General features: G+C 44.8%; 1 protein-coding gene across 2 annotated transcripts in view; it reads left to right on the top strand.

Annotated features, from left to right (window-relative positions):
* ank2b (ankyrin 2b, neuronal) overlaps positions 1-22,856 on the top strand; it is a 138,800-nt gene that overhangs the window by 10,203 nt on the left and 105,741 nt on the right. The window contains exon 1 of one of the 2 annotated variants that reach the window (XM_086197448.1): positions 14,619-14,860. The exons of the other annotated variant lie outside the window; for it this stretch is intronic. Within the exon in view, the coding sequence (XP_086053574.1) occupies positions 14,774-14,860 (87 nt within the window). The 5' untranslated portion in view covers positions 14,619-14,773. Of the gene's footprint in view, positions 1-14,618; positions 14,861-22,856 lie in introns of those variants that run through there. 2 annotated transcript variants of the gene reach the window in all.

Below are 22,856 nucleotides of genomic sequence, written 5' to 3'. Positions count from 1 at the left end.
CGGTTGCTAGACGGCCACTCTACCCCTGAGCCATGCCGCCTACAAGTCACATGTCACGTGGAATTACGTTTGCATTAATTAAAAAGCAGGGGGAAAATAAAGAGGACGAATGCGTGTCGCTTTACTAGCTTACGCTTTGGTTATAACATTGTGTTGCTCCAACCGGTTGAAGGTTTATCTGAATGTTATCAGTTTTTTTTGGGGGGGGGGGGGGGGGGGGGACATTGACCACGCCCCGTCAGACGATTTTTTTCAGTCCGACTAAAACTTGACTTGGAAATATATGTAAACATATACGTCCGCTTTAAATTTAAATTCAATTTTAAAAGCCTGGAAATTCAGCTTAAGGCATTTCCATTCCTCTGGTTCACTTGTTGGTTTGTTACAACAAAGATGAATGGGAAGCCAGTCTGATTGCCATCTGCTGTACAATCACCTATCGTTTCAGAGGTGGAAAAACTTTGGTGAATAAATCTCTTTTTTTTTCCCCTGCGCTTGAGGGATAACAACATCGTCCAGCTGAATGACCTCGTCAAGCTGGGCAAGGATAGCGCCCAACTGTGCATGTAAACCTAATTAATGTGTTGAAAATGTGTGGCTGTACAGGCAAAAAACAACACAAAAAAAACATATTACAGTTAAACAAGGCCTTAACAAACAAATGATTGTCCATATTTTGGCGCAGGGATCAAGCTGAGTTGTGTGACGTAGTCGCCCGTAGTCACAGCTTGGTTACTCGACCTCAGATACATCCAATGCTATGTAGTACAACAAAGCCTGCGCTAAAGCCCTTGTGTCTTCGGGAGCTGTTTCTTCCTTGGAGGAAAGTGTCCCGGTTCTTTTCAAGTGAAGAACAAACTTTGAAATCTAAAAATAGAGATCTGTTTGGTGCTCAGAAGAGCACAGAACCTCCTCACATGACGAAGCTTCTTCGTGCATGAACCACAACCCACAGGTTTTAGCGTTTTGTCGAAGATCGTGAGCCCCTGAGTGACAAAAGCGCAATAGCATTCCCCGACGTGTCAAGGAGGATCAGATGAGCTTGACACCGGAGAAGGTTTTGCTCACTTCTCTCTTATCAAATACTGATTTGTTGAAACTGACCGAGCCAATCGGAGGAACTTCCCTCACAAGATTTCATCACGCTCATTCGGCCAACACTGACCCGCTGTCAGCTCGCTCTGGACTAAACACCCAGAGAGGTAGAAGTCATCTTGACAGACAGAAAAAACGAGCGCGTTCGAGGAATGCGACGATGACAAAGTAGCTCGTTTGACGATCGATAGAAGAGGGTTTCTTGTTTCCGTTTGTGTTCTTTTTTTTCTTCTTTTTTTTTTAGTTCACTGTGTTGCGAATCCACGCCCTACAATAGCATTTTCATTGGATGACGCTTTACATCCTTCCATGTTTGTAAATGTAGTTTCTGTAGTTTATTACATGCTTGAAAAGTTGCACAAAAATTCTCAATAAAAGGGGGTAAAATATCAAATATGAAAAAAAAAAAAGTTTTTTAGAGTGCAATTCAAAATGATAATGAAGTGATTCGAGATCGACAATGAAGTTGCAGAAAATGCGTTTCATTGTGGGAGGTATTGTTACGGAAATGTATGATTGATGACTCAGTAGGTTATGAAACTCCACGGCCCTCTGACACGCTACAGTATTTCACATGTTTAAAACGCAACTCGTCTGTAAGGCGTGCATCAGTATTGACGTGGTGGATCTCCGTAAAAAGTTGTCTTTCATTGTCAAAAGTGAGTTTGGTATTTGAGGTTGGTGTAGGTGTGTTTTGAATTGAGGCGATGTTTTGTAGAGAACATTTTATTCCACGCGAAAACCTCAATTGTCCAAAAACCAGGTCTGAATCCGGCCCTTTATCAGCTGCACTCTAGAGGGGTTCTGATCACATCCCTGTAAACCTCTCAGTCTCTTTTTTTTCCCAGTCGTTTCGCACACGGTTTAAATTCTGACTGCAGTTGTTCTGAGGAGCTGCTTCTGATGCTGACAAAGACTCCCTTGAGCCTTTTCAAATCAATCTGTCCAGAGTGAGAGCCGTCTGACTTGTAGATACTTAGGTCAATGGATCGTTGACCTCCAGATGATTGAAAGTACATCATGCTCTGCTCTACGACTACCACTTTTGTTGTTCTGTATTCTGCAGCATATGAAAACGTTTGTTTTTGTTTTCGTTAAGATATAGGAGACAGTAAATTGCAATCAAAAGAGGTGCATATTATATGTCCAAATGTTCTGGAGTCAATATAGGTCACAAGACATGAAAGCTGTCGGGGAAAAAAACTGGGGCACATTTCAGAAAGCAGGTTTCGTGAAAGTCCTGAGACATTTAACCCTGAAAGGAGGGAGAGGCAATAAGAAAGCAGCAGGGGGCAGCACTGGCACATCGTTGCCTGTAATCACAGGTTTCTTCAGCATTGCTGGACTGTAATGTACTGGATTGTAATTTTGTACTGTGGATTCCCTGAGGGACAGTCTTCATTGAAGTCTTACTGAAATGGCAGTATTATTGTTTGAGTCTCGTCTCGTTGTCCTCCGCTTATTCTTCCGGGGAAATCCTGAGGCGTTCCCAGGCCACTGGATGCCAGAACACCTCAACTGACTCCTCTCAACATGGAGGAGCAGCGGCTCTACTCTGAGTCCCTCCCGAATGACCGAGTTTCTCACCCTGTCTCTAAGGCAGAGCCCAGCCACTCTGGGGATGAAACTCATTTCGGCGGCTTGTATTGGCGACCTTGTTCTTTCGGTCATTACTCAAAGCTCATGACCACAGGTGAGGGTTGGAACATAGATTGACTGGTAAATCGAGAGCCTCGCCTTTTCACCAAGCTCCCTCTTCACCACAACAGACTGGTTTAGCACCCGCATCACTGCAGACGCCGCCCCAATCGGCCTGTCAATCTCCTGTTCCATCATACCCTCACTCGTGAACAAGATCTCGAGATACTTGAACTCCTCCACGTGAGGCAGGACCTCCCCCCCAACCTGGAGAGGGCAGGCCACCCTTTCCCAGCTGAGGACCATGGCGTCACACTTGGAGGTGCTGATTCTCGTCCCAGCCGCTTCACATTCAGCTGCGAACTGCCCCAGCGAGAGCTGGAGGTCGTGGCCCGATGGAGCTAAGAGGACCTCATTGTCTGCAAAGAGCAGAGACGACATCCTCCCGCCACCAAACTTGACCCCCTCCACCACCCGGCTGCGCCTTGAATTTTTGTCCATAAAGGTTATGAACAGAACCGGTGACAAAGGGCAGCCTTGGTGGAGTCCAACCCTCACTGGGAACAAGTCTGACTTACTGCCGGAAACGCGAACCAGACTCTCACTCCTCCAGTAGAGAGACTGAATGGTCCTTTGTAAAGGGCCATCCACCCCATTATCCCGGAATACCCCCCCCCCCACACACACACACACACAGTGTTCCTGGGAACATGGTCAAACCTTCTCCAAATCCTCCCATGCCCTTCCAGCACCCTAGCGAGGGTGAAGAGCTGATCCACGGTTCCACGGCCTGGATGAAAACCACACTGCTCCTCCTCGATCTGAGGTTCGACTGTCGCCCTGTCCCTCCTCTCCAGGACCCTGGCGTAGACCTTCCTGGGGAGGCTGAGGAGTGGGATCCCCCCGATAGTTGGAACACAACCTCTGGTCCCCTTTCTTAAAGATGGGAACCACCACCCTGGTCTGCTACTCCGAAGGCACCGCCCCCGATGTCCATGCAATATTATTTGAGTGTGCTTTCAAAAGGAATTGCTGCCTGATCGTACTTCTGGTAACCTACCCACATATATTCACATAGAGACCCATGTTGAAACCAACAACTTTTCTTCATTATTCTAGTCCACCATTACTGAAGTAACTACATGTATTACATTGATCCCACATGTTGGAGTCGTGGGTCCATAGCATCATCTGGTGGCATACAGCTCATTGACTTTCCTAGATATCTCCCTTGACTAAATGGGAACTGTCACATCGGCAGATACAGAAGGTGTTCTAGACCTGTCTACAGTTGTCCTGCGTTATTAGATGTATCGTATAAAACTATGACCTTTGCACCAAAGCAAGCATTTTGAGACTGGACGGTGGCGATCTGTAAATAACAGGGGGAAAAAAAGCCTCGTGCACATTTTGTCATCGTCTCTTCTGGAATGTAGTGTCTGTAATGTAATCACAATGAAATGATTGGTCCCCATTCAAGAGAGGGCTAATAGGAAGCAGACATTTCTGATAGAACGCGTGCTCAGTATGCCCTCTCCTGGCAGAGCAGGAACGTTGCCGGGCAAACAAACGCTGTTGTGTGTGACATGCAGAGATTTACCAGGGCACGATGAGCTTCAAGTGTGTTGTAAAAACTCATTTGGTTCAGGCTTGAATGTTAGGGGCATTTATTCATATTAAATATCATGAACTGTAGCTTTAAAAACCGAGATAACCCCATCTATTCTGGATAACCTGCGCTGTAGCATTGCGATACCTAGCGCACAGCTCCAGTCTCGAAGGCGAAATGCTCCCAAACCTTGTCACTCAGGATGCTGTGACTTCGGATCGTCTGCCGCCGTTGTTCAGCTATTGTAACAGACAAACATGATTTGTTTGCCCGTTGCTTGCAAGCCCTCAGCAAAGACGTAAGGGTAGTGAGACGGCTCATTCCTTAGCTCAGCTACATTCGTTGCAGAAAGGGATGGTGAGCTGTAACAATCAGAAAGAAAGAAAGAATGGAGCTACATACAATTCTAACAATCATAAATTAACATTAGCTGGTAGGCAATTTTGCCAATGGTTAATGTCCATCATGTCAACTATTTATCGCGCCAGTGAAATAGGCAACCATCTCAACTCTCATTCGATATTCGTCACTTTGTCCCATCGTGGAAGCCAAAGCTTTGCCGTGAAAATCGACGCCAGATTTTTAGTTGTCCCGGAGGTCTCGGTCTGTTACCACAAATGGACGCACCGTTCAACATCCTGACATCGCTCCTCTCTGACGAACCACCTACACGCTGACAGGCTGATGTTTAGCCAACACTTTTATGGCTGGGATGACTTTCAGGGTGATAGTGAGCATTACATTATTACATTCATCATTAGAACATTTCAGGATCTGAAGAGCCTCAGCCATTGAGTAGATTTAGTGATGCACTTAACCTGAAGGTAGCAGACTCGCTGAAGGTCACACTGCCGCGGATGCTAGCCTAGCGGCAGCACGCTGACGTCAGCACGCTGACATCAGCATGCTAACGCGCTCACAGTGATAATACTTTTTCAAACAGATTTTAAAAAAAAAAAAATTTTTGTTATCAGAACCTACAAGAAATAACAGGTTTATTGTCAGTTGGGTGGCAGAGCTTCTAATGTTATCTGATAACGGCTGGCACGCGTCTTGTCAGGACACGATAAAAGCGAATAAAAGGTCAAAAGGTTAACGATCACGACGTTGCCATGATACACACGATCAACAGAAATGTACCAAACTGAAAAAGGATGATATACAGTATATTAGCTTGCTGATGTAAGGCTGGATATAAAAGATATACATATTTTGTAGTTTTTGGGCTTGTTTGACTATATACATGGGGTCTTTTAAGGGACCAGTCCTCCACCTCACAAGTTTAAATATGGCTGTTTGAGAGTGAAGTTTAAAGTTTTAGAGTAAGGCTTAGCATGCCCCCCCCCTTTTTTTTTTGTAGCGTAACTTGAGACTGAAAGTTAAGTTAAAAACGATGTCAAACAAAATCAACATCTCAGTCTGAGGGTTGTGAATTTAAGACCGTCTTTTATCACAAGCGACAAAATGATGATCAAAAAAAAATACAAAAAGAAGCTTTTACTAATTTTCAACTCAATTCCAACGTTAATACATCAAGGAGTTTGTGTGTGTGTGTGTGTGTGTGTGTGTGTGTGTGGGGGGGGGGGGGGTCTGTCAAGGGACGAAGGGAACAGGCCAGTTATGTCTTGATGGAAGGCGCTTCAGTTACGTAAGGACGCAGGACCTTCAGCTCAATCCAAAAAAGCAGAGCAGTTCAGTCGGAGGAATCCAGGGATCTGTTTCTCCAGGGCTGTTCAAAGGCATGCCAAGATCCAAAAGGTGTGTAAAAAAAAAAAAAAAAAAATTGATCAAACCCTCTGGTACTTTCTCAAAACGCTGTCTTTGCATGTTACGCCGCTCGAGGATTTTTCCCTTCACTGAGCAGTCGCAGCATGGCTGTTCTTCTTCTTCAGTTTATGTCTCAGTGTCCAGCGCGAGTCCGCTGCACAGCTTCAGTCGATGCTTCAGAGAGTCAAAGGTTGATAGAGGATAGAGCATTTAAAGTGAAGGACAATGACTACACTGGCTCAGTGCTATGGAGGGCATGTAGTGATTGTGGTAATCCACAAGAGGGCACCATTTGACAAATCATTTCCAATCGAGCTGTTAAGAGAACCTGGGGCGGTAATAGAGTGATGAGAAATGCTCTGATATAAGAGATGCATTTTAAATTTGAATTATTGTGGTTTTTTTTTTTCAGTATTTCAGATTCTGTTGGATTTCTCTTTTTCTTTAGGACAAAAAAGGTTCAACTTTGAAAATGTGACTCATAAATTGCGTTATGTCAGTTTTACTTCCTTTGTCAATGTCACAGAGTGTATATGTATATTTACATATATATGTATGCATAAACACACATGGATATCTATATATATGTAAACTTAGGTGATTTAACTGTTGTATAATCTACAATATGGTTGTGTACTTTTCATATTTTTGCCAGGTAGCATCTCTCTTCATGATCTGAGACTCCTCCTCCTCCTCCCCCCTGCTGGTTAAATTGGGGCGATGAATCCCAGTGGTGTACGACGATGGCTTCTGATATTATCCTCCACGGGTCTGGGGGTGGAGAGGGTGGGCGGGTTGCAAGGGACAAAATTAACGAGTACGGTCCATTAAATCAATTAAAGCAGTTCTTTGAAACTGGGCCTCCAGTAAACGATGCAACCCTTGAGGAGGAAAGAGGAGTGAAAACCATGAAGGAGGCAATAAGAGTGAATCATCTGTGGCCCCTCCTGTCACGGCCCCCCGTCGTCTCCACTGGTAGTTTCCTATTTGTGCTACCCTCTGAACTGTTGCCCTGACAACAGACAGACACCTAGGCGAGGGTTTCCTGGGAGATGGGACGGATGAGGCTTCCCCGCCTCTCTGGCTGCAGCACCACCTGTGAATTTTTAAACAGATTTAGGATTACAAATACAAACCTTTGGTTTCCCTCTGGTTGTTACAACAAACAGACATGAAGCTGCTGGCGGGGTCTGTTTCATGTTTCATCACGAGAACATAAAGACCAGGCAGATGTGACGGGGGGGGGGGGGGCACAGAGGATTCCCTTTGTCTTCAGATCTTCAAATACAATACACAAAGCGATAAAATTAATCTTTGCAAATAAAATTGTCTTTTAATTGTTACCAAAAAAAAAAATTGGTTTCTGTCGAGACTTCCTTATCCAATGACGGTAAACTCAGTCCAGCTCACCCATCGTCCTGTCTCTCAGCAAACAGTTTCCAGTTTATGGAATTTCCGTAAACGATGCGCTGAAATACCGGCGTTGTTCACAAACGCATCTGTTTGTGTTCAGCACCAACAGGATTCTGTCCTTCATTTTTCAGACAACCTGAACAGCACTTCAGTTTTGAAAAAGACCGACCGCCACCACCGCCACGGTTCATTCAGGACCACCCTCGTCCCAGACAATACCAGTTATTGAATCTCGAGAAGCTACTTAACAATTGACTTAATTTTTTTTGGGGGGGGGGGGGGGGGTTATGTGAAGCATCACTTAAATTCGATCATTTATTCACAGGTCGCCGTGGTTGATTTGTGAAAGCTCTGCGTGAGATAGACGCTTACACTTGATCTGATGGGCCAAATCCAAAACCCTGGTTTAGCGTCACCTAGTGGCAGTATCCATAATATCCACTATCGTATGCACTTAACTTTATGACATCCATGGGTACGAACCAAAGTTAAGTCCGAACTTCTGGCTTGACTTTAAAAATGACCGGAAAAACACGGTAAGGTTTGTTAAAATGTACTTTTGACTCATTTCGGTTCTGTTGGGGACATGACCACAAAAAAAACAAAAAAAAAGCGTTGGCGATAAATTCTCTGTTGTAAAATCAAATTCCAGATGTTCGACTTAGAACTGCAAAATTGAGTTCGTTCATCAGATATTTGTCAATGATAGTAACAGTTTCGATGGTGGGCTCCTCGCTTCTCTATAAGCAGACTGGATATATAAATGAGGGCAAAAGAGACGGAACGCATCGGCCAGAACGCAGGCAGAGTTTAAACCCCCCCCCCCCCACCACCATTTCCAATTTCCTGCTTTTCTTTTTTCTTTGCTCCTGTTCTGCCACTGTTGTTGTCTCTCGTCATCTCCCTATCAACATCAAATGTGTTTGATCTTCAGTTCCTGAGAAACAGCAGCATCGTTATTGTTGCTATGGTTACTAGCACAGATACAATTACTATAGCAACACTGTTCCTGGGGGCAGGAGAGGAAGTGGCTCAGCAGGAGTCCAGGTAGGTGCACGTGTGCTCGCAGACAGACAGACAGACAGACAGACAGACACACACACATGGACGTACACGCTCTCTCATTTCTTTTAACGCCACCACTCCATTTTGTCAGTAAGAACATCTGGCGCTTGTGGTGAGACTTTGAGAGTGACCCCCGTTTTCTTGTACAGGAAACACACTTGATAGCGTGTGAACAAACCCATCCTTGAACCAAAGCATTCAGCGCATCAACTTTCCTCCGCGAGTTCGTTTTTCTATAAACAGACAGCAGAAAATGTCCAGTAACCCCTGATACTTACAGACCAGATGAGGACAAGCCACATTCTTTTCCTGGTGGATCCACACTGACGAGTTTCTGATTCAATCATCCAAGTAAAGTCAGTGAAACAGGACTGGCCCTGGCCCCCAGTGAGGAATGACACCTAAATCTTACGTTACCAAGGACTTTGACTCCAGTTTTTTGGCAGAATTTTTCAAAATGTCGAATTTACTGCAGTGAACTGATCGCTCTGACGCTGCAACTTCCTTTTTTTGACCGCTACTAAGGCAGAAACACTCGATGACGAGCGTGTACTCGATATTTTGGCATTATGTTCATTTTCTACGGTACAATCTTCTTCGCTATCTCATTACTTCCCGATAAACTTCTTTCGCTCTGTTTTTTTCCCCCTGCATCCTCTCCCTTTGCTCTCACCATTTCCTTTGATTCCCCGTTCGCCCTGCCACCCTATTCCCTCTCTCGTTAAATATTCAGAGACCTGGCTCTCGGCCGGACGCCCCTCCCTCACCGCCATGCATCCAGCTGACGAGCCACGTGGCTTTTACAAGGGGGGCAAAAGAGTGTGTGTGTGTGTGTGTGGGGGGGGGGGGGTTACAAAGAGAGGGGAGGTTTTCATCATGTTTGTGATGAAGCCTTTATTGTGTGGTTAACAAACTCCCACATGGCCTCCTCATCCTTCACTAAGTTGATGGGTGCGGTGCAGAGAACACACACAGATCATTTTTCACTCTTTGTGGCATTCTGTCAAGGGGTTTAAAACAACAACAACAACAACAAAACGTTTGTGCCTGATGCGTACTAAAAAAATGTTTAAAAAAAATGCATTTTCTACCTCATTTTCACACCTTTTCTCAATCGGGCAATGGAGTCATACGCAAACTTCACTTTAAACTTTTCACTGTTGCACACAAGGCCCCCCCCCCCTTTTTTTTCCTTTTACCTCTTTATTCACTAAGTTCTCCAGAACGTTCACCGACGTGTTTCTAACTTTAATTTGGGTGCTGCTGAAGAGGACCCCTGTCGGATTATAAATCACCGTCGCGTTTGAAATCGGCTCCACATCGCCACCGTGTGACTTTGCACCGCATTTCAAACGACGCATCGACGCGCCCACATCCGCAAACTTAGGCTGAACTTGAGGGTTAAAAGACACTCCATTTTGTCAGATTTTCCCAGTGAGTCTGTGCTGTGAGAAACTCAGGATTACCAGGCCCCTTATGGTTCGTAGCCTTTGGGCATTTGGCCCTCTTGGCCTGAGTAATCCACTTTTGTGCATAATCATGGTCTTTCCTGAAAGTTAATCCTTGTTCTTTAAGAATCCTCCAAGTGTTCCTGGGAGAATGAAGCAGAAGCTTCGATGACGTCAGGATCGGATCGATTCTTTAATGTGACTTTATTTTCTTTAACGGCTCCAAAAATGTCATGTTTAGCCGTCCGAAGCTATCGTGTCATATACTGTGTTAGGTCGTCGTCTGTGGCGAGCTCCTGTGAATAATTAAAACCCACGTGGATGCTGAGCGTGAAGCATCGTTCAGGGGGTCTTGTCCCGTCTATTTTTCTTGTGTCGTCTTCCACCTGTTCTTTGACGAATTCATTTCTAGCACTTTTATTTTCTTTGTTCAACTGCGGACTGTCAAGCTGTCGTCCTCTTTCCTCATACATCTTTGTCTTGCTTTGTCCAGTTTTGTTTTATTTTGTTGTACTTGTTTGAATGTTGGTTACTTATGAGTACTTAAGGAGCGATGGAATGGAATGATGGAGTCAAAACACTTATACTTATATATAGTATACACTGTACTTATTGGTCTAAAAAAATCGGAATTCTGAATGTGCACCAAAATGATGAAAAACTGGACCCGAATCGATCCATGTTCTGTTGATTGTTGTGTTCAACTGGAAGAGTACGGAGCTCCTCCAGCATTTATTTCTCCCTATCAGTGTACAACTGAACCGTATGTTGGGGAAATGAAGACAGAAGTTTCCACAAAAGGGTTCAGAATGTCGGTCTGCTCCCTGTGGAATATGGAATTGGTGACAGCCCAGGTCAGGTTAAGTGTGTGTGTGTGTGTGTGTGTGTGTGTGTGTGTGTGTCATTCTGAGAAAATGTCTCAAGAACTTTTCTAAATCGGGTCGTAAAGTGCAGAATCAAGCTCTATGAAATTAGGGAACAATGAATTCTCTTCTTTTGGCTCTTTTCTTTCTCTCTGTCGCATGCGCTCACACACACACACACACACACAGACACACACACAATATTCTCAGCATGAGTTGACGGGAGGAATTGTCGCTTTACTCTCAATGTAATGTTGCAACATTTTCATGATTTGTCCGATGTTTTTGTGTGTGTGTGTGTGTGTGTGTGTGTGTGTGTGTGTGTGTGTGTGTGTTAAATCATGACTGATAGATGAACAAAAAATCGTTTCGGCCAACTCAGTGGATCAGTCAGTCTTTATCCGACAGTATCAAGTCTTGTCCTTGTGAAAATTAAAGCTTAAGCATGGGATAAGGAAAGTAATTAATACTTTAATGGCTTTAAAAAATAAAGACCTGATTTCTTGAATGAAACACAATTTGTACATGGTGTGTTGTTGGTATCACTTTGTATTTTTAGACCAATATCATTCCAGGAGTGGAGCGTGGAGCGTGTAGATCAGATTGAGGTACCTTTAAAGACTTTATTGTGTTGCTCTGGTGAAAGATTACCGGGCTGAAAGAAGGTAGGTTAAGATAAGTAAGGTAGAGTTTGACCCGTGACCTCGGGGCGGCCCTTCTCCGAGCACAGCAGGACGAGCGTGTGTGTTTTAAAAAAAAAAAAAAAAATCACCTCACAGACATCACAACAGTCCCTGCGTGAGTGTATTCAAGTGCAAAATAAAGAACAAAATGAGGCAGATGAAAAAAACACAGCGGCATGGCTCAGAGGTGGAGCGGCCGTCTCGCAACCGAAGCTTCGCTGGTTCGATCCTCATCGCTCCCGGTGACCCTGTTGAAGTATCCTTGAGCAAAACACCGAGCCCCTACTTGCTCTTGATGGCCCTGCGACGGACTGGTGACTTCTCCAGGGCGACTCCACCCATTGTCAGCTAGAATAGGCTCCACCCCCAAGACCCTTAATGGATAAGCTGTATAGCAAATGGAAGGATGGTAAAAAGACCAAAAAAAAACCACATATTGACCGTAATATTCTTCTCATGTTGGTGTTCATGAGCAGCAGATGTTGAGATGGTGATAGGAACATGAAAACACCATTAATTGGAGGCCGCTTCAACCTGCCGCGACTGAGAGCCTATGGCCTCAAGCCATCATTAAGATACAGGCAATATACTGTGCTTGAGTGTGTGTGTGAGGGAGGGGTGTGTGTGCGGGGGTGTACGGGGGGATTTAAGATCTGGCTGCATTCAGACAACACAGATTGACAAGGCGCTGTGGATTTGCTGTGTGTGTCTGGTGTGTAATCTTTGCTGGGTGGAAGTTTATCGACTAAGTGGCTGGAGGACGAACGCGAACTTGCTGGCTTGTGTGTAGACAAACACTCACATCGCACAAATTCATCCAGGCAGCCCGCCAGCAGCAGGGTTACACCTTCCCTGTCTGTGAGAAGATTTTAAACTGTTTCGTTCACATTGTGTTGTCTTTTTATGATTTCTGGGTCCAAGTGGTGGTTGCAGAAAATCAATTCCCATAGGTGATATTCTTGTGAGGTACATCCCCATGCTTGTGTGCATGCACAGGAAAACTGCATGAATGTGACCTCTTAGATGCTCTCAGAAATCATGTGAAGTAGAGTGCAAGGATGAGGTATATTTATATATTTTAGCCCAACAGGAAGGCAGCAGGCAGCGTGGTCGCGCAGTGGTCACCACTGTCGTCTCGTAGCAAGGAGGTTCCAGGTTCAAGTCCCGGCTCCAGCACAGGATCTTTCTGTGTGAGTCTCCATGTTCTCCCTGTTCCTGTGTGGGTTCTCTCTGGTACTCCAGCTTCCTCTCACAGTCCAAAGACATCAAGAGGGGACGAGGCTGATTGATACTCTAAATTGACTGTAGGTGTGACTGTGAGTGTGGATGGTTGTCTGTCTCTATGTGTTGGCCCTGTGATGGACTGGTGACCTGTCCAGGGTGAACCCCGCCTCTTGCCTGAAGGCTGCTGGGATAGGCTCCACCCCCCACGACCCTTAACAGGATAAGCAGTCAAAAATGGATGGATGGATGGAAGAAGTTAACATGGCAGGGTTGAGGTATGTTCGTAGTCCAGCAGGAAACTGTCATCTCTGTGGGTTCCCGTAACAAAACCCAATGGGATTATTACATTAGATGATTGCAGAAAATCCACTTTGTGCTCAACAGTTGATGAGAATTGCGCATTTTGTCCTGCAAGATTTGAGGCATCAATGCAATGGCTAGAAATACAAACTAATGATAGCAATGAGGTGTCCGATCTCAAATATACCATTGGCGCTAGCTACCTTGTAGTTGGATGATGCCAAAACAACAAGATTAAGTTTTACTCAGGTGTGTGATGGGGTGAAAGCGGAAGCAGATCCGAGCTTAACATTTAATCATTTGTTGTTTTGAGCAACGAGCTGGAGTCAGTGATGGGCTGTGCTTTGGTAACTGCCTTTGGTGATCCGATCATTTTTGGAATCCCTGCCATCGCAAGTTAAAGACCCGGTCGATTGGCAATTTTTGAGATGCACGACTCACTTCAAAGCTAGCTTGAAGTACGTGCTCACTGGTTGTTGTTTGTTGTTTTTGTGTGCAGCCTTTAGGGGGGAGATGAAGTCACATCACCGCCTGATCAGCTGCTCCCGACAAGCTGTCTGATGTACACATGAACCCAGAAATGCGTCGTAGCGAAACATCATAGGGGGCAGGAAGGTCGCGCTGCGGCTGCAGCTTGTCTCTTCTGTTGGAGGCCAAATGTGAACAAGATAAACATGAGATTCACAAACTACTTATTTAACTCTTGAATTATTCCACCTCTATTCTTTCTTCAGGATGTAAAAACAACCTCTTTGCGGTTTTCAAATAAAGCTTTATTGGCAACTGTCATCAGCCAGAACAGTCCAAAGGTGCCCCCCTACTCATATGAACTGTAATGGTCTAATTTAGAACTGGCTAAAACTCAGTCAATGTACTGGCTTCATTCAATATCCCTCACAGTGTTTTATAATTATTATTTTCCTTTTTTTCTTTGAGAGGGGTGGCATGGATCGGAGCTAGAGTGGCTGTCTAGCAAACGAAGAGTCGCTGGTTCGAACCCCACTTCCCCCCGTGACCATGAGCAAGATACTGAGCCCCTAATTGCTCCTGATGGCCCTGCGATGGACTGGTGACCTGTCCAGGGTGACCCCTGCCTCTTGGTCAATGTCAGCTGGGATAGCGCCCCCCCCCCCCCCCCGTGACCTTTAATGGATAAATGTTACAGAAAATGGACTAATGAATTTTTGCTATATGTCAAGTTTTTTCTGTCTTCATGGTTGAGTTTTTTGATACCTTAAACATAATTTTTCAACCGGCTGATCTGATGCTAACAGACATCTAGTGTGTGTGTGTGTGTGTGTGTGTGTGTGTGTGTGTGTGTGTGTGTGTGTGCGTGTGTGGTGACTATTTTGGTTCCTCAGCGAGGTTTCCAGATAAACATTGGTGGCAGCTGCTGCCATAGCAACACTATTGTGGGCCTTCCTCCCTCCTTCCCTCTCTCCCTCCCTCCACTCCCCTTCTCTCTCCTCCCCCTCCTCGACCACTCCCCCTCCCTTTGCCTGGTTGGCGCTCCTCTCAGCCTCACAGACAGCTAGTGAGGACCAGAGAGGAGAGAGATCGGCTGTTTTTGCTTCACTGAGGAGGGGGGACTGACACAGCGGATAGAAACAAGAGGAAAAAGAGGGAGTAATAATTAAGAGGAAGGAGAAGTGGTTGCTCTTGGAGAGGATGAGTGAGGACAACCACTCCCACTACAGGCTGGACCCCAGTGACCGCCTCAATGGGCTGGGTCAGAGGAGAAAAAGACCCAAGAAGGTACATGAATAGATATAGAGCCACATGGCCGGGTGTGTGAGGGGCGTGTGAGGAGTGTGTGGGAGCCGGAGGAGGGATATGCTGCTTGATCCCCCCCCAGCAGGAGAGCTAGAGCTGGGGGAGTGGATATGGAGCAGGTGGAGGATGGTTATGTGTGTTGACTTCAGGGTAATTCTTGAAACGCTGACTCTGTTTTGCTCCTCATCTCTATCCCCACCCCTGTTCGCAGCTGCTTCCCAGTGGGAGCGCTCATCTCTGCCGATTCCATCTTTCTTTTCTTTGTTTACTTTCCTCGTATCTCTTCATCTCTCCGTCTTCCAATCTCTCTTTCTGACCCCCCCCCCCCCCCCCCCGTGTATTGTTGTTGTTAACACCTCAAGATAGTGAGTAGGAGGAGGCTCCTCACATGCTGGCAGGGTGGGTCCCTGCGCTGCTCCGCTGTTCTTTGTTGTTCAGCTACATACATATGAATTATCAGCTGAATTAATCAACCTGATGTACGCACGGACTGCCACCAGCAGGCTGGTACACCCATGAATCCTCCTACATCTGTTTAATTATTGCAATTATATTCTATTATCGTATTACTTAATTTGTACTGTAGCACATTGTGATATAAAAGGATGAATAGACCGCTTTTTGCATTTGCACCTGTTTGTCACACCTTTTCTGCACAACGACGATGTTTCTAAATCAGCTGCATTGTAAGTGTGGTTTTAATTGTTTGTACAGTCTTTTTTTTTTAATTTGCTGTCGTATTTGTACACCTTTTTGGAAAAAAAAACAAAACAGTGAACTGGATTGAATTGCATCCAGCGAAGACAAAGTTGAGGCTTGTAAAACCCGAGAGCTGCTCCGATCATACTGTTGGGAGTTGGATTTTCATGCGAAAATGGTGCGCTCATGCACATCATTGTCCTTCTGTCCTACTTATCAAAGGAAGCAAAACGCCATCGCCATCAGAACTCTTGGCTCCTTTAATGGACGCGGCGTAGTGGACAGCACGTTGCTGCTTCCGCATTCTAAATATCAGGGTTCAAATCATCGGGGGGGTGTTGGAGCTTTAAAATGAGCGCTCCAGATGAGAGGCAGGTGTAGCCAGTATCCCTGTGACACTGACATCATCGGCATCACCATTGTAGACAAACATCAGTCGCTTGGTTCAGGGCATTGTGTTTGAGTGGTCTGCTGTGGCTGTGAATTCCACTCTGTCAGAGGCAGACCCGCCACAGATGGTTCCGTGACATGGTGGCATCCTGTCGTTGATGCTTTTGCCTCTTTACTTCATGATGTTGTGCCACCTCTCATTTATCTGCTGCTGTTGAAGACAATCCTGCGCAGCCTTGCCTGGGTGTCAGGACGATGTCGATGTCTTACGGTCAGACGCCATAACCTAGTTTTGTGTGGCCAGTTTGCCTCTTGAAAAATGATGGTTCAGACATACCCGACAGTGTCAGTCAGCCAGATCGATGTTGAATAAATGTTTATTTTCTTAGAATTTCCATCCATCCATTCATTTTCTTCCTCTTATCCTGTTAAGGGTGGGGGTGGGGGTGGAGCCTATCCCAGCCGCCTTCGGGCGAGAGGCGGGGTTCACCCTGGACAGGTCACCAGTCCATCACAGGGCCAACACATAGAGACAGACAACCATTCACACTCACAGTCACACCTACAGTCAATTTAGAGTATCAATCAGCCTCGTCCCCTCTTGATGTCTTTGGACTGTGGAGGAAGCTGGAGTACCAGAGAGAACCCACACAGGAACATGGAGAACATGCAGACTCCACATAGAAAGATCCTGTGCTCGAGCCGGGACTCGAACCCGGAACCTTCTTGCTGTGAGGCGACAGTGCGAACCACTGCACCACCGTGCCGCCCTTTCTTGGAATTTCTCCATATGAATTTTTTTTTTCGCACTTAGTTTTCATTTGTTTTCGTGGCCCTCAAAAAAAAAAGTTGACCTGAGAATGAAGTGCAAGAGGAAGATGTTACTGATGTTGTGCTGAGTTAGGGAGAGAAAAGAAGGATGAGATTAGACGAGTGTAGGTAAAGTAGTTCTTAATCCACAAAAGCGAATTGTTTTTTATCGAAGCAAAAGCAAAGGGTTTGGCAGCTTGGTTCTTTAAGAATCAAAGGCTGAATTATTGATATGCACCTCCCCCACACTTATAGGAACACACACTCTTACGCCAGTGGGGACCGATGGGAGTTGGTGTTAACTGCGCTAAGGGGAGTTGAGTTGCAATTTTTGGGCAGAATTACGCATTTAAATCGGTACGGAAAACCTGTTGTCCCCAGAAGAGCTTCACGTGGAATGAGCTGTCATTTGCAGCTCCATAATAGTTAAACCCCCAAAATCTGGAGCGCCCCCGTGCGCTGACCTTCTCTGGGTCGCAGGAGTCGAGAGTCCAGAGTTGTATTCAAACAATGAGAAGTGCCTATCCAAGTGACTCTCCACTGCTGTTCTTAGAACCTCATTGATATGATTGAAGGAGATTGGAGGAGCGGTCCCGGAGAAAATGGAAGAAAACAGACGGACAGAGATTCCTTAATTCGATGAATGTTGTCATTTGGTTAAAAAAAAAAAGTCTCCGGTCTAGTACAGTGCGTTCCCACTCCCCAACCACCACCGTCGATCATCCAAAGAGGGTCGAAACATTCTCCTACCTCACCCTGTACAGACGCTGAAGCTCAGTTCAAGGTGAGGAGGAAGATAAAGTCTCAGGTTCGGAAGAGAACAGCTGGGAAAGGTCACATCGGTGTTTTGTTCCAGCCGACAGGGAGGTCAGATTTTCAGCTCCTGTTTTTGTGACTCAGCTGTTTAATTCTGTGTGTTATCAGCAAATTATCTGCATTTTCTTTTTTGGCTCATTTTGTATTTCCATTTATGGCTGTATGGAGGGAGAACTCTTTTAGTGATACTGATCGTAGCCATAAAAAAAGGGAAAATAATGTCACAAGGCGATATTTTTAGAAATATGAATTCATTTGGAAAACAATCAAACATCAAATCAGTACATTGAATATATTTTAAGTTCCCATAAGTGTTACCAGCACGGTGGTGCAGTGGTCAGAACTGTCGCCTCACAGCAAGAAGGTTCCAGGTTCCAGTCCCGGCTCCAGCACGGATCTTTCTGTGTGAGTCTCCATGTTCTCCATGTTCCTGCTGGGTTCTCTCTGGTACTCCAGCTTCCTCCACAGTCCAAAGACATCAAGAGGGGACGAGGCTGATTGATACTCTAAATTGACTGTAGGTGTGACTGTGAGTGTGAATGGTTGTCTGTCTCTATGTTGGCCCTGAGATGGACTGGTGACCCGTCCAGGGTGAACCCAGCCTCTCGCCGAAGGATAGGCTCCACCCCCCCCCATGACCCTTAACAGGAATAAGTGGAAGAAGATGGATGGATGGATGGTTACCAACACGACATGTATGAAACCTCTATAGGGGAGCTGTTGCCATCTCTTTCACATGCTGAACTTCAGATTATGTTTTGGCAGTTATATTGTGTGTACGCATCGAAAGAAGTCCTTGTTCCACTCAGGGCAGAGCAATTGTTTATTGTACATTGCATTCTAGATGAAGAGATTATCTCAGTCGGGACAGGGCTGAACATTTAATGACTGCAAACACATTTGGTCTCATGCTGAAGACAGACTGTGTCAAATAAAGTATTGTGGTGCTTCAGAGACATCCCAGCCGGCGAATAATATTCGAAGAAACTCCTCACGAAATCAAATCAATATGGTTTTCAGATCAAATATGAATAATGACACAAGGGCGATGATTCTCTCTTAATGTTTTCGTTCGTTTCTCAATCGCAGTGTCAGCCCGAATAATCACAGCTATTTTTTCCAGAACATTTTATACCCTAAATCAAAATTAGGATTATATGAGCTGGGTCTTCATATAAAATAAGATAAGATAAGATAACCCTTTATACGTCCCACAGTGGGGGAACTGGCACTGTCACGGCATCAGAAGTAGCAGCAGAAGAATTACAGAGCAATAAATAGAAGAAACTACAATAAAAAAACTATCATACACTATCACAAACTACAAACAACTACAATAAATATGAGCCGCGTAAGTGTTGTGTCGGAACAGTACCATGTTAAGAATTGCATACACGTAAACATGTTTGGAAAATAATCTCGCATAAACCTGTAAGGACAGCGCAAAAAGTGTAGGAAGGATTGGTTGTCGAGGTGAATTTTCAAAATAGTTTGTGTATCGATTTTAAGCTGCATCGCCCATCCTTTGTTCTATTCATTTCCACAGTTGCCTCCCCTTAGAATCGCCCGAGTCAGTGCTGGGATCCAGGACTATAAATTGCCTCCATGAGTCACAACTGATCATTTAGCCAATTTCCTTTGCTGTCCGCACAGTTGACCACCCGCCCAACAGGATGGGCACATCGTCAGACTTCCAGCTTCATTGCAGCGCCACTGTGAACCGTTTCCTGAGGGATTGTTTACAACTGAAATCATCTCTGATTTTCATGCCTGCAAATAGGCCCCCTCGTCTTTCCTGCTCCCATATTGGATATGAAACAAATAGCGACTTCAACACACGCGATTTCTAAAGATGCCACATGCGCGTCGCGGTGATTTTCTATGCTGTTGGTAGGCGATCTGGTCTTGATCTCTGAAGCTCAATGCACGATTGGTTTTATGTCGTGACAGCAGTAATTTACATGTTCAAATTTGTTAAAGACTCCCGGTCATGGGCATGTGCAGTTGGGCGTGTAGGGAAAAATGTCAGTTGCGATCCTGCTTTTGACTTTGAAAATTGAAATTGAACACTTTTTTTCCAAATCAGAGTTGAATTTAGGTCTTCTTAGGAGGGTTGCCAGGAATAGTTGTTTTTTTTTAGGGGAACGGGAGAGAAAAAAAAGTTTTCCTTTTGAAGAGAGTGGTCCTGACCGAAGTTTGATTGGGCTTCTTACTCCGGCACCGGCGTCCGCTGGTAGTAGACAGGTGTATGTAGGTGTGTACGTCATACGAGAGGTGAAACATCGCGACCTGTACGCAGCTAAGGATCGTCTCGATTCCAAGAGTGACTATAAAACACAAACTGTTGATTCGAAGAGAAGAACTTAACAGTGCAAAGGTCACGAGGTTCCTTCTCTTCTGTCGGATCTCATCCGGGTCTGAAGATGGCGAGGAAGACCAGAGCGTCTCTTCACACCATGACTCTGTTCAACAGCAGACAAAAGAAAAATGCGTCTAATCTTTCGTAGAAATGCAATCTTGGCTCTTTTAATGCTGAGACAAGAGTTATGTGATACATTTGGATTAGGATTACACACACACACTGTGTGTGTGTGTGTGTGTGTGTGTGTGTGTTGCTGATTTTCTTAAGTCATCAGCTGTGTTTTTAGGAGCTAAGGAGATTTTAGTGTGTGTGTGTGTGTGTGTATACTCACAAACATAAGTAATTCATGTTATTATGATTATTAATGTGTGTTTTCCTATTATTTGCCTTTGTGCTTGTTGTTTTTTATTTTTTCTAGCGTTTTTTTCAGTACCTGTGTTTCAGCGTGTTTGACCCATCCGTCATGCCTCTTTTTTTTTTTTTTCCTTTTTTTTTTTTTTGGACAGCAAACAGAAACACAGATGGTGTGTGAGTTCGAGACTAGACGTCGCCATGGCAACCAAGAGACATAGCACCAAGAAGAAAAGATTTTTTTTTGAACGTCTCATGCTGTGGCAGCAGATTCTCAGATTTTCACATCAGTTTTTTTTTTTTTTATCTCTTAATTCATAATTTTTAAAAAAAGAATTTTATGTAACAACACGATGACAGCCATTACAAGTTGGGTACAGCTGTGGATGTTTTCATTTCTACAAAGTACATCAATCATCACTCTGCTACCTGATGTGCACACTTTAATGGCCAGGTTTATCTGGCGCGCTTACATAGGCTTGAATCACCTCTACACCTTTTCTGCAGCTGAATCCCTACCACACCCACTCTGAGAGACTCCTGGGTATCTAGAAATCAGTCGGTACTGATTCTGTGTGTTTAGATATTTGGTGTAGAAGAGGTGGCGCTTCATGAACTCTTTCTGAAGACTTTTGCAAACTAAGAAAAAGTAGTTCCTTTCTGGAGAAAGCTGAGCGAAACAGGGTAAGGTAAACTGAAAAAGTGTTCTTCGCTCATCTTGATATGGTGTGGTGGCTGATAATATGATACATGCAGTGACCAGCGTTTAGTCAAAGAGTTCCAGTCATACGTTACTTCAAGCCACAATGAAGCAATGAAATTCCTTACTAATAGAATGTCCCGTACTTTAGTATTAGTTATCACTTTTTAAAAGATATTCTGAACGCTTCATCCCTTTATTTACATCTGGAGCATCTCCAGCCGTTAGTAAGCTTCTTGTCCAACCAATAAAGAAGTAAGCAAAAGTGCAATATGCTGTGTCTAAGCTAGCAAAGGGAGAACGTTATTAAAAACTGCATACGTCAAATATTGAGATATACATTTAGTAATAAAATGATACATGTATTCTTCTTAGGCTGCACGGTGGTGCAGTGGTCAGCACTGTGGCCTCACAGCAAGAAGGTTCTGGGTTCAAGTCCCTGCTCCATCAAGGGTCTTTCTGTGTGAGTCTCCATGTTCTCCCTGTTCCTGCTTGGGTTCTCTCTGGTACTCCAGCTTCCTCCCACAGTCCAAAGACATCAAGAGGGGACGAGGCTGATTGATACTCTAAATTGACCGTAGGTGTGACTGTGAGTGTGAATGGTTGTCTGTCTCTATGTGTTGGTCCTGTGATGGACTGGCGACCTGTTCAGGGTGAACCCCGCCTCTCACCTGAAGGCTTCTGGGATAGGCTCCACCCCCCGCGACCCTTAACAGGAATAAGCGGAAGAACATGGATGGATGGATTCTTCTTATTTGCCTTAAGTGACACAAAAGTTATGTAATCGGTAACATGTTTGAGAATAAGTTGTCCAGCATGGTAATGTCTGAAAAGTCTACCTTCGATCTCTGAACCAGTGTCTGGTCTGAAGATGAGCAGATTTTTCCTTTTCATAAATTGTAACAGCCCATACGACAGTTTCTCTGGTGTGAAGTGGGAAGGTTCAGTGTGACAAAACACAAGCATCTCCCATCTTACTTATGGATGGTCAGGTATGACTTATTGATGAAGGGCGCTATCCATTAGTAATGCTAGGATCAATGAAACTCCCCGAGTTCAGCTGACTTGAGCTGTTGAGGTTGCAGCGCACAAGGGTGATGGATTACTTCTCTGCTTGGGACTAAATCCTGAACTTGATCATTCAGTTTCTTGAGTGTGATTGACCTCAGTGATATTAAGCGTCTGCGCTGTTAAGTAATTTGTCAGATTAAAAAAAAAAAAAAAGACATCTTAAAAAATAAGCGCAAGTTTAAGGCTATGTGTAGTTTTTAATTTTCAGGGAAAAGTTTCCTCTGAGGCGGCACGGTGGTGCAGTGGTCAGCACTGTCGCCTCACAGCAAGAAGGTTGCGGGTTAGAGTCCCTGCTCCAGCACGGATCTTTCTGTGTGTGTTTCCATGTTCTCTAAATTGACGTAGGTGTGACTGTGAGTGTGAATGGTTGTCTGTCTCTATGTGTTGGCCCTGCCATGGGCTGGTGACCTGTCCAGGGTGAACCCCGCCTCTTGCCTGAAGGCCGCTGGGATAGGCTCCACCCCCCACGACCCTTAACAGGAATAAGTGGGAGAAAATGGATGGATGGATGGATGGATGGATGGATGGAAGTTTCTTCTGACTCTCATCATTTGCCTGAAAATAGCTCAACTGTATCGGTTGTTCATGGGGATCTTCATGCTGAATATGGGATTTTATAGCAGGAATGAGATAATATAGCTTCATTCAGCATCTGGTGGAATCGCGGAGGCCATTCGTATCGGCGTGTGTTTCCTGGTTTACTCAGCTATCCATCATTCTCAGCAGTAGAAATTCTGCACGGGGTAAATTCGACTGATTGACCTTAGAAAACCTGCATT

The sequence above is a fragment of the Aulostomus chinensis genome, chromosome 24, assembly GCF_037954235.1.
Source record: "Aulostomus chinensis isolate RoL2024-O1b breed Wild chromosome 24, RoL_Achi_v1.0, whole genome shotgun sequence".
NCBI classification, from domain to species: Eukaryota; Metazoa; Chordata; class Actinopteri; order Syngnathiformes; family Aulostomidae; genus Aulostomus; species Aulostomus chinensis.
Note: the sequence above shows the minus strand (reverse complement) of the source record. Positions and strands in the feature narration are given on the sequence as shown.